Source organism: Puntigrus tetrazona, chromosome 16, assembly GCF_018831695.1.
Source record: "Puntigrus tetrazona isolate hp1 chromosome 16, ASM1883169v1, whole genome shotgun sequence".
NCBI lineage: Eukaryota > Metazoa > Chordata > Actinopteri > Cypriniformes > Cyprinidae > Puntigrus > Puntigrus tetrazona.
Genome location: NC_056714.1, coordinates 19,169,070 through 19,184,496, shown reverse-complemented (window position 1 = coordinate 19,184,496; position 15,427 = coordinate 19,169,070). Strand labels below are relative to the sequence as shown.

Sequence of the window (15,427 nt, the reverse complement as noted above, 5' to 3'; positions counted from 1 at the left end):
AATACTAACTATATTTCGTGAGCTCACGTTGCTATTTTTGTGGCGACGACTACTGATGACATCACTTTGACCACTTGGACATTAGCGTGACATCATTAACCACGCCCCTCCAGTTGTCTACGCCTACTTTACTGCATCCAGTCAATCTGTATCCAATAGAAAAAACAAGCCGCACCCTCTAGTTCGCTCATTCAGTATTCTGTTTCTCTCTGAAGTACTTGTAAGTTTCGCAAGCAATTACGAAGAAATGGCTGCAGTAGTAAAATATTGAATTAAACATGATATTTTTTAGACCGATCGTCAGTATAATTGTGAGTACCAGCACATATAATAGGATGGTTAAATAAAAAACATTTTCAGGCATACAATTATAAAGACTTTAAATAAAAATCCCAATAATTGAAAACAAGACAATCAATAAATGGATAAAGTTCTACTTACATTTTTTCAGTGAGGAAAATGTTTTCAGCCTAGTGCACGGACCTCCGTTCTTTAAATGAGAGCTTTAAAAAAAGTATACGTATTATTAAAGAATAATTGCAAAATTAAATACGATTTGACAAAATCTTAAAAGATTTTACTTGACGTATTTTTTTTTTTACTGTTTGCACATTTAACCTAAATAATGATTTTTTTATTCACAACTTAGTTTATCATTTTAAAGGAAACTTGGTACTTGGTTGTTTATTTTATTTCAAAACATGTTCTCACTTTAAAAGCATGTAGTCAATATCTGACATCCTGTTGCTAAGATCTGCTTATAAGATCTATCGTCATTGTTCTATATCAAACTTTAATGAAAGCTCTTTATCAGTAGGGTCAAACATACCCTTAGCTGAAAATATACTATTGATTATCAACTCAGAAATATATATGGAAAGCTGCTTATGTCTTTTGAACAAGCGGTCTTTGAAGACAGTTTATGACTTGTGCGAGCTCCAACCCCATAATATTCCGGTTCGTTTAACATGCTTGTTGAAACAACAACTTGTCGGGCGTAAGTTATATGAGAAAAGACATTCCAAATGCATCTCATTACTACCCATTCTTCGGATGCCTTCTGAGTCGTAAACTACTCTTGAATTAAATAGCACGTCTTCTGCGGATCAGCGTGTCTCTTGAGAATATTTCATAAATCAAATTTGACACGTGCCCTGCCCTATTGACCGCTCGCCCTCATTTCATTCCAAACCCTTAAGACCTTCATTTATCTTCAGAACACAAATTAAGATATTTTTGATCAAATCCAAAAGACAGCAAGGTTACTACAACGATCAATGAAAATACGGAAATGTAGCAAAGATATCGTAAAAAATATATAATTCATGTGACAGCAGTGTTTCAACTGTAATTTTCGAAGCTACGAGAATGATTTTTCCTCACAGAGAAAACTAAAATAATATATTTTTTAACAGTTTATCTTCTGTGTCACCTTGGCGCCATTTTGAAAAGCATCCATTGGTACCGTTCTGTGTCAACATCACCATTGTTTTGCTCTACAACATTACATTAGTGTCGTGTTAGTAACATACGTTTTCAAAAAAACAACTGCTTACGCTGTAGGATGACGCGTGAACAGTTCGCAGTTTAGGTTTATACTTTCACTAACTTTACCGCTAACTTTAAACTCGTTTTAACCGGAGATGTTTCTCTATAGCGCTGAAAGTCAGAGATGTCCATGTTCCTGTCCCCGTGCAACTGATACTCTACTGCCATTGGCTCATCTGCTCTCGAGGGGCGGGGCTTACCGATAAGTCAGTTGATCAAAAGTGAGAGATTTCAAATAAACGCTGCCCCTTTAAACGTCCTATTCATCTGGAAAAATGTACCATCAATGTATTAAAAATATTAAGCCGTACAAGTGTTTGCAACATTATGATAATAAATATTTCTTGAGCAGCAAAGTGGTATATTAATATGATTTACGGAGGATCACGTGACACTTAAGATTCAGTGAAAATTCAGCTTTGCATCAAAGGAATGAATTACACAGTAAAATATATTCAAGTAGAAAACGGTTAATATAATAATATTTCACGATACTGTATTTTCTTAGCAAATAAATGCTGCTTTAGAGACAATGAGAGACTGATTACAAATCCATCATAAAATCTTTCTGTCCTCTGACTTCTGAATGTTCATTTACATATTGATAATAGAGTTGGTTTCTAATAGCATTTTAGCAGTATTACAGGAGCGACTAGCAGGTTTAATCTGCTGTTCTCCCTTCTGTTGCTTCTCAAAAAAGTTCTGTCCGTCTGCCAGCACAAGTGTTGCGTGCGTCTGCGCTGAGATGCTAGCGCAGATATGAATGTTAGCGGCAAGCCTCGGGGTAATAATACAATGACACAGTTCTCAGTCTATCTCTGGATTGAGGACGGATCACTATAATTACGCTTCATCTCTCAGGACCCAAATCACGACCCGTTTTCTCTCGGCGGAGCGACCCACACGCATGAAGACATATAAAGGAATACACTGAGGAGCAGTGCAGGATAGCGCGCGCACACACACACACACACACACACACGCGCGCGAATGATGGCTGTGTCATGTGTTTATGCAGACGCAGATGGGAAATATTGTTGCCCCAGACTGTCAGTGATTTATTCAGCATGTGGAATATTCCAGTGAAAGGAAAATATGGTACAATGCAAATATGCAAACTTCATTGAGGCATTGCTGCACCTCGTACTTGTTTTGACAGTTTCTCCGGAGCTAATGTAAAATAGATCCAGGAGGACAGGACGGCTGTGTTCAGAATGGAACGCAAGCTTACTAAATGTGCTGTATACTGGCAAATATTTAAAAAAAAAAAAAATAGAATGTGAAATATACAAACGATAAACGTTTTAGATGTTTGTATGCTGCATTGTTGTCACATGGCTTCATCTTGTTGCATGTATAATTCTTCGGGTTCAGTTCAGTTGTCGTCTTGAAAATAAATGTGGGTTTTATTTATCTAAATCTCGGTTTAAAAATACCTTAAAGGGGAAGTTCACCCAGAAATGAACTTTTTCCATAATTGTTGTTTCGGACCTGAATCAGTTCCGTTCTATTGAACGCAGAGCATGTTCATTTGAAGAATGCCGGTAAGCAAACGGTCGCTGGTGGCCACTGACTCACATAACATGGGGGAAAAATTACAATGGAAGCCAATGGCTGCCAGCAACTGCTTGATCACAAACGGTCTTCAAAAGAAATTTTATGATCCACAGATGAAAGAATTTCATACAGGTTTGGAGCAACATGTATATGTAAGTATATGCATATTAAAACATTTTTTGGTGAACTGTCCCTTTAACGTTCAGACCAAATTTTGTCAAGTGAACCGAGTGAATCCTAATTTTATAATAGATTTTTTTTAATCATAGTTTGATTGTTTTTGAGGGCAAGATTTTCCATTCCGTTTCCGTTCCAGGACAACTATTTCATATAAAGTATTTAGAATATTATTATATTTTTTTTTTATATTATAATCGGTTTTTATCAATGTTTGAATCTTTTTTTAAGGCCACCTAAATGTGTGAAATGGTCTCATTTTAGCATTTTTTGTCTGATGATTTTTTTTCTAATTAATAAAGGATGCATTAAATTGAGTAAGTACAGTAAAGCCATTTATAATGTTACAAAAAAGTATGCTTTTTTTTTTATTGCTGTACATTAAAGAATCCTGAAGGATCACAGTCTCCACAAATAATATTAAGCAGCACAACATGGCCATTTATTTATTTATTAAGCAAATCAGTATACTAGAATGATTTCAGAAGCAAGGCTGGAGTAACGATGCTAAAAATTCAGCTTTGTGTCACATCAATAAATGAACTATTTAAAATAAGTGTTTTAATCTAATCATTTCAAAATGTAAAAATTAACTTTTTTTTAGCAATTAGATGCAGCTTTGGTAAGCAAGGATTTCAAAAAAATCTACAGACCTCTAACTTCCTATATGAACGTTTGCATACCGTGTGCAGACTACATAATGTACTGCAGAGACAGTGTAGTGGTATGCTATTATTCCGCCATTTTTTTCCCTCAAACGTGAGCTCCATCATTACCTGTCTTTTAAGTGTTTCGTAGTATCTAATATTATTTTTCTCCCTGTTTGTGAACGCTGTCTCACTTTAGATTTTTACGAGCTTCCAAAAGAGAGAGGGAGAGAGAGTGAGGGGAGGCTGAAACAGATGGATTAAAGGTGGAGGGGGGCTGTGAGAGGAAGACACATGAAAGGAGGCTGCCAGTGAGTTTGCTGGAAAGTTGGATCTCATTTTTTAGCTCGTCCTTTTTTTTTTTTGTCTGATTTAAGGCTGCGTTATGATGATGATACTCATGTTGATTTACTTACCGTAATCACAGTTATTAATTTCAGTTATATTAAATGTGCCCTCAATGATATTTTCATTTATTGCATTGGTTGATATTGCTATTTTTGGCATGTATCACCGAGCAGTATGAATTTACCATCATAAGCAAATATTTAGTTACCAATAGCATTGTACAAAGCGGGCTTATGATTATCTGTTTAATCATGCAGATCTTATATGACAAATTTGTGGCAAATTTGAACTGTGTTGGCCGTATGCAACAGGATGCTGAATCTGAATGATATAAGAGATGGAAGTGATTTGCAATTCAGAAATTCAGTCACACATCAGGTCAATTTTATTAGTCACATTCTGCAACATAATTACATCATTAATTTTGAGTAATGAGCAATTATGCCTATTTATTCCCTCATTTGCGGAATATATTTCTTATTCAAGTGATATAATTCTCTAAATTAAGCTCAGTAACAATTTTAAATGAATGGTTTTCTCCACAATATAATTTTCTTATACCGGTAGTTTAAAAAAAATAACCTTATTTAAACATTGAAAAGTTACATGGTATTTAAAAAAATATAGAGCCCTGATTTACGAGAAACTTTACTTCTTGTTCCGCGACAGTTTCCATTAAAACTGAGTTCATAAACCATCATTGCCACTAAATTAATCGTCTGATTTCCACGTCGTCTCATTCACTCATCAGATCCCTGCTGTCATATACATACTATGAGCTATACATAGCGAACGGAGGGAGCGAAAGACAGAAGAGAGAGAGAGAGAGAGAAAGAGAAACAGAGTATTTCATGGATGGCTAGGTTGCTATGGGAACAAGAAATGGTCTCTCTTTTCCCAAAAAAGTGTCCTCGTTCCCTCCGTTTCTCTCGAAACCCCTCGTTTTTCTCTCTCTTTCTCGTTTCCATCTCTGTTTTTTCTCCCTCCTCTCAGTCTCTCGCTTTTTCTCTCTCCCACACGTTTTAGCACTCTCTCTCTCTCTCTCTCTCTCTCTCTCTTTTCGTCCAGTTCTATCCTTGTCTTCCATACCTCTCTCGTTCCCCCTCTCTCTCTGATCATCTGTCTCTTTAACACTCACTTATATTCTATTCTTTTCCCGGTTGTCATGGCAATAAGCTGGGGGTGTGTGGGTGAGAATGAGAGAGAGAGAGTGGGTGTTTCGGAAGTGACATCTCTTGGGCAGTAACCTTGTTTCCTGTATGTAGATTTAGGGGGCGGGAGCTGTAAAGTGCAGCTACAGTGACGCCGTGTGGAGACGAGCAGGTAGACGTGAGCGCTGCTTCAGGAGCTTCCAGCCATCGATCGGTGCTGCATGAGTGCGGCCTCTTTTTTTTTTTCAGAACTCCAGCATGCTCTGGGAATTAGCAGTGGAAAACTACTCTTTAATCTCTTTTCACATCTCCGCTGTTTCTCCTAGAGAGCAATGAGATTAGAGAACTGCTGACAAAACAACGCTTTTTCAATTTTCGTTTCTGGCATTTAGACGAAGACGGCAAAGATTCATCCCAAGAGAAGTTTGCTTGACTGGCGTAGGACTGCTGGTGTTGCGTGAGGTCTGACATCTTTGCTAATGGGAACCGCCAAACGTTTGAAGCAGTTCATTTAAACGAAATCGTAGTTTGGGGATCCAGCCTGATCTCACGGCAAAGTCGTACATATTTTAAAAGGTGGCCAATTCGACCAAATTCTTTTGACTTCATTAGTACAAGTTCATATGATTTTTGCTAAATTGGTTGCCAATTGGTATGAACTTAACACCTAACCCCGCCCCTAAACCTGCCTGTCGCTGGGGTTTAGACCAATTGTATGAAATCGTACAAATACGTAAGAATTAGCCACCTTGTAAAATATGTACAAATTTGTTGCTAAAATTGGACTTGTATCACTTATCGCAGCGTGCAACAAATCTCTTTATGTAATGAGAATCATTTACAAACAGCTGTGGTCTGCCTAACTGATATATAATATAATATAATATAATATAATATAATATAATATAATATAATATAATATGTTTTCCTTTTTACAAGATATTTCCCAAGATTTTTTAACAACATCAACAACTTTAGTTTATAGTAAATATTCTACCATTATATCATGAATAGTTTAAATTATTCATAGTTGTTAATTATTAAGCAAGTTGTTATTATTATTATTATTAAATTAGTACTACTTGTAATATTATTTTATAGTGACATATGAAATCCCAACTCTTTTGTCCAAATTATTCAGGCCTACAAAGGGCATTTTAAAAATCACATTTTAAATCGAAACTTTTAACCGAAATATTAAAATTAGATCGTTTTCCTAAATCATGCAGCCCTAGGCAATTGCAAAACATCTCGTGTAAAACTACGAAGCATTTGTGGATTACATTTTGCATGCAAAATATCTAATCTTTTGAATTTTACTTGAATGGACATGGGCATATTGTTTTGTGGGGGTTTTCGGCCTTAAGAATGAAGGCCATCGTTTTTTGCAATCATTTGCAAGGAGCTAACTGACCCATGGTAACCAGCTAAACCTCTCAGAGAGACCCATAAACAAACAAAAGATGTGTGTGTTCTTTTAGCCACTCTGAACATTCTCAATGTGGCGTCTGGTTGAGACGTCTTTGGGTAGTGGGCTTTTGGAGAGATTTCTTAAAGCGTTTTTACTATTTTTTTCAGCTCAGATTTTCTGTCAAAGATCTCAACAGGTACCGTGTGTCGAATATTGCCCATTTGTATCGATTCATGAATCTCCAAATGCGTTTCAGGAGAAACATCTGAGACGAAGCAGGTATGTAAATCTCCAGAGCTGCATGAGAGCATGCTCTGGGAAATAACATTTGGTTCCCGCTACTGCCGGATGACACATTCCTGCCTTTTAAAGTCCATTATGATGTAAGGTCACATGTCCATCACGGTGCATGAACACAGAAATGCTTTTGTGCACGCATCAAAGCGCGACCTTTCAGCCTACTGTAAAACAGACTATTGACATCTGCTAATGCAACACGGATATGATTATGAAACTTGCATCTACTCTCTTTTCTGTGCATACCTGCCTGGGGCATCTGGAGATAGTGTGTGAGTTATTTTTAGCCCTGTTTGGAGCGCAGCGATGTGAATAATCAGTGTTTCTCTTTCTGTTGGGCTGCGTAATGACAATGTGAGACTGACCCATCCGCGGCCTGGTCCTCGTGTGCACGGCTCACATCAGCACCCACAGCCCGCCAAAGAATAGTAACACCCTCTCAGAAGCGTGCTAGCCAATGACACTCAGCGCTTGTGATGGAGAACATGAAGAGGCGCCTGCGGCATTTGTGTCTGCGATGTCAGAGGTGCTTGCATGCGCTCAAACAGATGCATTTGAAGAACAGCTCCTAATTAAACAGAGCCAATGTTACCGAAGCAATTACTGTACTCTTTTCTAGTTCAATGAGAACGTTCATTCCAAAACGGGTCGTTCAGAAACTGTTAACCATGGGCGCATCAAAGAGTAGCTCACCCAAAAATTTAATATTTACTCGCCCTCAGGCCGGCTGAGATGTAGGTGAGCTTGTTTGTTCATCGGATTTGGAGAAATTTAGCGTTGCATCTCTTGCTCACCGATGGGTCCTTTGCAGTGGATGGGTGCCGTCAGAATGAGAGTCCAAACAGCTCATTAAAAACGTCCACACTGCTCCAGTCCATCACTTAACATCTTGTCTAGTGAAAAGCTACATATTTATAAAAAAAGAAACCCATCATAAAGGCATTTTAACTCTGAACCTTTGCTTTTAGCTGCCCAGTTTGAATCAGGAGAGAAATATGCACAGATCAAGCGAAACAGTCAAAATGGTTGTAAACAAATATGTCGGTGGATTTAGATGTGAGAGGACAACAGCAGATGGACTTTTTAAGGTGTTATTATGGATTATCGTCTGTTCTGAAACCAGGAGCGCATTTAATATGAAACAGAAGCGCATTTATGTCTCAGGCAATTAATCTGTATACATTTTCCTGTTCTCCATTATGTATTTTCCAAAAGTTTGCACATGTGTAGGTGATCAGTGTTGCCAAGTCTGCCGTTTTCCCGCGGAATTAGACAAGTTTAACACTGTTGCGTTGGTCGTTTTTCACGTCCGCTGGTTGAAGCAAACCCAGTAATGTCATATTTAGCCCCTGGAGGTCAAACTGTATCAAATGTCTTTTGTATCGTATAATGTATCCACGTCGTGCTCATTCACGTTTGATCTATAACGCAAAAGCCCTCGTGTTACATAAAGAGCGTTCAAAGTAAATATCAACAGTGTGAAAGTGAATAGCGTTTAACAGGCATGATTATGCTGGCACAACATGCGTCACGTGACTAAACATCGTCATCGTTTCAAAAGCCTAGGAAGTGTTTTCAAAAAGCTACATTTTCCTTCCTTTACTTTTCACTTCACAAGAAATTTAGCTGATGAAAAAAATGGATTACTTGTGGATTATTGCGATGCTTTATCAGCTGTTTGGACTTCTGACAGCACCCATTCACTTTAAAGCATCCTTAGTTGAGTCAGGGATGAGATTTTATTTTGTCACTATTAGTCCTCGATATTCAATCTGCATTTGGTGTCTCAGCCTGTCCTGACAGACATATGTACACGATCAAGTGGCAAACAAAGGATAAATAAAACCGAAGCAGTTCTCTTTAGCTTTATTGCTTCGGGTAAACGCTGACATATCGCACCGTGTGTTAAAACGACATAAAGTCACTTCACATGTTCCCTGCGAATAAATAATTTCATATTCTATCTCTGTGAAGTCTTTAGTTGTTATCACGAGCAGTTTTCTTAGATGGTGGAGAGCGCCGTTGAACGGGGCAGCGATGGGCAGCTCCTCCAGCTCTCCAGGACTTCTTGTCAGGACGGAGCTGGATGTGACAGGCTATTTCCATGGCGGAAAAGATTTCAGCTGGCTTACTGTCAAGCGAGAGCCCAGCACGCTGTAGTGAGTGTGTTGTGCGGCCCAGCGGTGGGGATACGGCTCTGAGCAGCAGCGCAGTACTGTGTTTGCGGTTTTTGTTTGATTCATTTTGTGGCCTGCTGTCATGTTAAAGGAACAGTTCATCTTGAAATGGAAATTCTGTCATTGCTTATTTTTTATCTTTGAATTTGTCATTTTTCTTTAGGTCACCGGGGGTTATTTTCATCTGATCAAAAGTACAGTAAAAACGCATTATTGTGAAAATATTATTACAACTTAATATAACTGTGTTCTGTCTTAAAATATTTTAAAATGTCATTTATTTCAGTGACGCAAAGCCGAATTTCTTAGTCTTCGGTGTCGCACAATCTTTCGGAAATCATTCTAATATGTGATGTCTAAGATTGTGTGGAAACGTTTAAAAAAGGCTCTATAATGAACAAAAAGTTCAAAAGAACAGCATTTGTCGCTTTTGAATGTAAATGATAAATTAAAAAATATTAAAATGTTTTTATTTCAGCTGATTGTCATGATACCATTTTATAATTTTTTTAATTAATTAATTTAACTTGTACAGAAACAGGTAAAACTGAAATAATTAAAATAATCTATCTATATACACACACACACACACACACATACAAAAATGCAAAAAATTACAAAAACACATTAATAAGAAAATTACGTAACGTTACTATTAAAATAAGAAATTATATTAAATATTAATACAAATATAATAGTATCCCAATGATACTCAACAGTGCTTCAATATATAAAACTGTTTGTGCACAAGTTTATTTGAAAGCAATTGGATTTTCTTTTCCATTTGCCAAAAACGTTTTTCCCGCTAGCTCCAACACATGAATTAAAAAAAAAAAAATTGTCTGTGCATAAATTCTCGCAAACATACGGCTGCTTAAGTCCAGTGATCTGTTTTGTGAGTGCTGTTCTCTGTTGTTCTAGAGTGCTTGGAGGAAATCTGACAAATGTTTGTGTGAGTCTGGACAGAAGCGTCCTGTGCCGGTCCAGCATCCCTCTGATGCTGCCACCATCTGTCAAGGCCGTTTCTGATTGGCTGGAGGTTCAGAGGGTAGGAGCTCATGGAACGAGAGGACACCGGGGCAAAATATCGACTCTGAGCTGTAGTTTTTGGAGCAAAAGAGAGTGGGAGGCTCGTCCGGTCCTGAGTTTTATAGAAGAACAGGGATGAAGTAGAAAAGTCAAAGGCCACAGTAATCGCTTTATTGCTCTTGCCTTGGCTGACAGGGCCAGAGCCGAACGTGTGACAGCTTTACAGCTCGATTTAAAACCTGATGAAACCACAGTGCCATCAATATCAATGTCTGCACATGAGTTATACGTTTACAGTATTGAGGAGAAATACGGGCCGTGAGGTACAACGCTGGATAAAAATGTAGCTCAAGTATTGGTTATGTTTGAGTAAAGCTGTGTTTGCTATGGCCAAGCAAGCACCAAAGGATCTTTGGTACATATTGCGTCTGTTGTTGCTTTTTGTTTTTTTGTGGCTGGAGTCTATGATACAATATGATTAAAAATTGAGTGATTGGGAAGAGAGTGAAATTCAAGTTGACCAAATGATTCGACCCTGACGTTAATGTTGCCCCACAAAAAGACTTTTACTGGCTGATATTGTGTAAAGAAATGTCGTAGGTTGATATTATGAGCACTTGTGAAAAACAGTTCATACTGGGTTTACCAAATTTTAATTTCAATATAGTATCGTGTAGGGTTGAGTTTGTTTTTTCCCCCTTTTTTATAGATATGAATATGTTTATTCGGTAAGGACATGTTAGAATGCATCAAAAGTGACTGTAAAGACATTATAATATTTTTTTTAACTTTTTATTCATTAAAGAATCATAAAATATATTTTAAAAAATTAATATAAGTTTTTTTAAACGAGTTCAGAAACATTTTCTGACCTGAAGTCATTCGATATTATTTCATATTCGTGTAATATACATCTTGAAATATATAATGCGTAAATGCGCAAATATTTAATGATAATGTTTAACAGTAATGACTTAAATGATTATAGAATTATTTTGCTCAGAAGTTATACTTGGTTAATTATTATGATTTTATAATTTTTAGTGATGTTTCATCATAATTTTTTCACTTTCTTGTAAGCATACAGTAAATCTAGAAAATGTCAGCTCACGTGAGAGTTATATTTTTCCTCATCCTGACTTACTATATTTATGATACATTAACACACATTATGCAAACTGGTAAAACTTCTCTCAAATGTGAGAGCAGTTAAATATTAATTAAATTTATTAATGATAAAATAACTTTTAACTGTTTTGTGCTCTTGAGAGAGTATTTGAGAGGTGTTGCCAGGTTGAGAGAATGAAGTGAAACACTTGGCAGAAATATCTGTTTAAAGGGTTAGTAATACTGTCATTAATTATTCACTCTCAAATCATTTAAAATCTGAAAGACCTTCGTTCATCTTTGGAAAGCACAAATTAAGATATTTGTGATGAAATCCGAAAGCTTTGTGACCCTCCATAGACAGCAATGCAACCGAAACACTTCCTGACCCAGCGAGTGGTTCAGTGGTTAAACCTCAGTGTTATGAAGCTATGATATTACTTTTTTGTTTAAAGAAACCACAATACATTACATTGCTGTCTATGCAGTGTCAGATTTCATCAAAAAATATCAAAATTTGTGTTAGACATTAATTCTCATTTTTTGATGAACTACGCCTTTAAGAGAAAACCTCTGTATTTAGACATCTGGCAAACGAAAGCATCAAAGCTTGACGAATATGAATATATGTATAAATAGCCAGCATCAGAAGCCGTGATCACGATTAAAGTGCAATTTGAAGGCTGCGATCCATTTTCCTGTAGCGCATCAATGAATTTCACTCTAAAAATGCCAGGCATGAAGTTACGTTGTTATCGCAATGTGCCACAGCTTTTGCTTAATCAAATTAAACTTCCATTTATCCATTATGGAAGACGGTTCTTCGAACTTTGCACATGTTTGTTTGGTTCCTAGCGCCGAGTATCGGTCAAATGTATGTAAGTTCAGGTTGGATCTGCTTATAGACTTTGAACTGGTTGGGATATTTTCTTGCATACTACTGATGTTCAGTCCCTTACCCTTCCTCCTGTCCTCCTGTCCCAGATGCGAGGTATGCTGTCCCCCCCTCCTACCGACACCAGCCCTCCTTCGCTGCTGCTCCCTCCTACGAGCAACCCGACTGGAATCCTCGTCTGTGTGTGATCAGTGGAAATCAGCTCTACATGTTGGACCAGGAGGAGGTACTGGCAACCCAATCACACTTAATCAAGCACTTCCTTTCTACAGTTTGTGTTCTGGGTGGTCATTTTATTTCAGACTTTCCACAGCTCAAAACATACATATTTTTTTGTTTATATTCTATAGTTGATTTGCATCAGCAGTCTGGGAGTGTTAAGTATTAAGTATTATGTCTTTGGCACTGTTAGCAGTTTGTTAATTATGTGGTCCGATTGGATAATTTCATGTTTTTATTTTTCCATTTCAAACTGTTAATTTTTCTGTGGCAGGTTATAAAAGTGTGCATTGGTTTTCTACTCTACATTATAATGTTTCGATGCCTGATTTTAGCCAAAGTCTGAAAAATTCTGAATTAGTGTTGGCACATATAACATTGCAGATATCTAGAGCATTAGCATACACAGCATACAGAACAATGGTGACAATTTTTATTTAATAAATCATTTATGAATACATTTTTTTTATTATTTTAAACAGATATTACTGAAATATGTTTTTTTAAATATGCAATAATGCAATAAACATTTTTGAGCTATATATTGTGTATATATATATATATATATATATATATATATATATATATATGTGTGTGTGTGTGTGTGTGTGTGTGTGTGTATATGTGTATTAATTAAAGCATATAAGCATATAGAACAACAGCATTTACACTTTGAAATAAATAATGTTTGTTGTTAAATATTATTATTATTATTAGAATGATTAACTGATTAACTGCAGCAAAATTTCTTTCGCATATATTTAACAATTAAACAAGTTTATTAATCAATTCTGAATATATGTGTGTATATATATATATATATATATATATATATATATATATATATATATATATATATACACACAATTTTATGTGTACACTTGAACATAGAAGCTATTAAGAATATTTCCTCGTTATCTTACAAGAGCCACAAAGTGAGCCAATTAGTGCTCCCTCAAAAAAAAAAAATAGGTGCATGATGGGCCGCATCCGTCCAAAATAATTTAGCCTTCTTAAAGTTTAGTCTGAGTGTAGCTGGAGGCCGTCAGCCTGTGCAGTGCTGTGTTTTAATGGACACACTGACTGACCTGTACAGTGCTGTGCTGCAGAGCGCTGAGAGGCTCATTAATCAGACGCACCGTCTCGTCTAATTGCACCCGTTTTGTTGCATGTTCCAATAAGGCCACGCTTTGAATAGATGTGAATCAGTGGTGACGGGCTAATGGCTGTCACCTCTGTGAAGATGAGCACCATGAAATATTCATGGTTGTCACTCATGTGCTGCAGGGGACAGTTGCAGCCCTGTTTGTGTGTGTGAGGGTCTTCATTCGGGTCCTGTGGTGAATGACAAGCGTCTCCTCCGTGTAGACGTTGCACTCTGTGAGTCCACAGGAGGACATGCTTTTCTCTGATTGTTTTCAGGAGGTGTTTGATGGCTGAGGCCACAAAACTCATTCCCAATTTTCTTCTGCACTTGACAACAAAACGCCATAAATGAATAACATATGTCTAATATACAAATTGGCTGTTTTATGTAGTGTAATTTTTCTATTATAATATTTTTTTGCTTTCGTCAGTTTTTGTGTTTTTTTTATTTATGTTTAAGTGTTTAATTTTGTTTTATTTCTGCTCTGTTTAAATGAACTAAAATGATTTTTAATTGTTTTAATTTGAGTTAACAATAGGTATCCATTTTGTTTGCTAAAATAAATAATAAAAACGTAAACAATAGTAATAATTAAAAAATAAATATTGTTAAAACAATATATATAAAAATATATATATATAAAAATTGTATAAATTTTATATTTTTAATATTGTAAAATATATGAATACTAATGTTGATATATGTAATAATAATAATAATAAATGTAACGCGTCTGTTTTAATGCCTATTTTATTATATTATGTGTATATTTTATAAGAAAAGCATTACCTTTTATAGTATTTAACACCTTATCAATGCACCACTTTTGCATATAAATCCCAAAACGTACTCGTTTTAAACATTTAATTGGCTAATTTAAAGCTACTTTCGTTTGTCATATTCAAGGAGAATCAAATTTAGGCGGATTACAGTAACATGGACGATTTGAAAAGCATATCGACTTGTTGCTGTGTTCAGAAACAGCCTTTAGAGGGAGCAGGAGAGCCAGGAGCGATTTGCTGACACGTGGTTAGATGCTAATTGATGAGGGGTGACAGTGGCCCACGTCCGACTTCACACACGCTCTGTGCACCAGAGCTCAGATGAATGGTCCTCGTGCCGATCCGTGCCACCGTGACACGACGTTACGCAAGTACAGGCCCAGAGCAAGGTTTCTCTGGCTGTGAGTGGGAGGCAGCCATTCTTGTAGCCGCCCCAGGATTCAGGCTATGGAAGCATGCTCTCACCAAATCGCTCGCTGCTGCTGCTCGCATCGCGCTGCTCAAAGATGTCACAGTAAATAAATTAATTAGTATGGACACAGTCAACGAGAGAGGCTTTCGCTCACAGCCGATGCTGTGACAGAACATGACAAGTCTTCAGAAAGAGATGTTAGCATTGTGGGAGTCTGCTTGAAAAGGTTATGTAATGGATTCATGGGATGTGTCACGTGAAAATATGAAAGAGCTCGTGAAATGGTTCCTTGTAGAGTGACTGTCCGCTTTTTCGGGTGCATTTGTTTCGGGAGCGTTTTTTTTTTGGTCAAAGAGTTAAAAGAGCAGTGAACCAAACCAAACGGCTACGATGAGGGCAAAAGGTATTTGAAAATCGGGCAAAAAGACAAGGTTAGAAAATGCTTTTTGTGAACGGAAGTGTCATGAAGCGTCGCAAATTACGTTATCAAATTGAAAACAATGGAGAAATTTAAAAACCGTTG

The 15,427-nt window shown here is 36.8% G+C and overlaps 1 protein-coding gene across 5 annotated transcripts in view; it reads left to right on the top strand.

Annotated features, from left to right (window-relative positions):
- Positions 1-15,427, top strand: part of syngap1b (synaptic Ras GTPase activating protein 1b) — a 99,675-nt gene that overhangs the window by 10,933 nt on the left and 73,315 nt on the right. For all 5 annotated transcript variants that reach the window (XM_043260783.1, XM_043260784.1, XM_043260781.1 and 2 more), the window contains exon 2: positions 12,434-12,570. In XM_043260783.1, the coding sequence (XP_043116718.1) occupies positions 12,434-12,570 (137 nt within the window). The remainder of the gene's footprint in view (positions 1-12,433; positions 12,571-15,427) is intronic.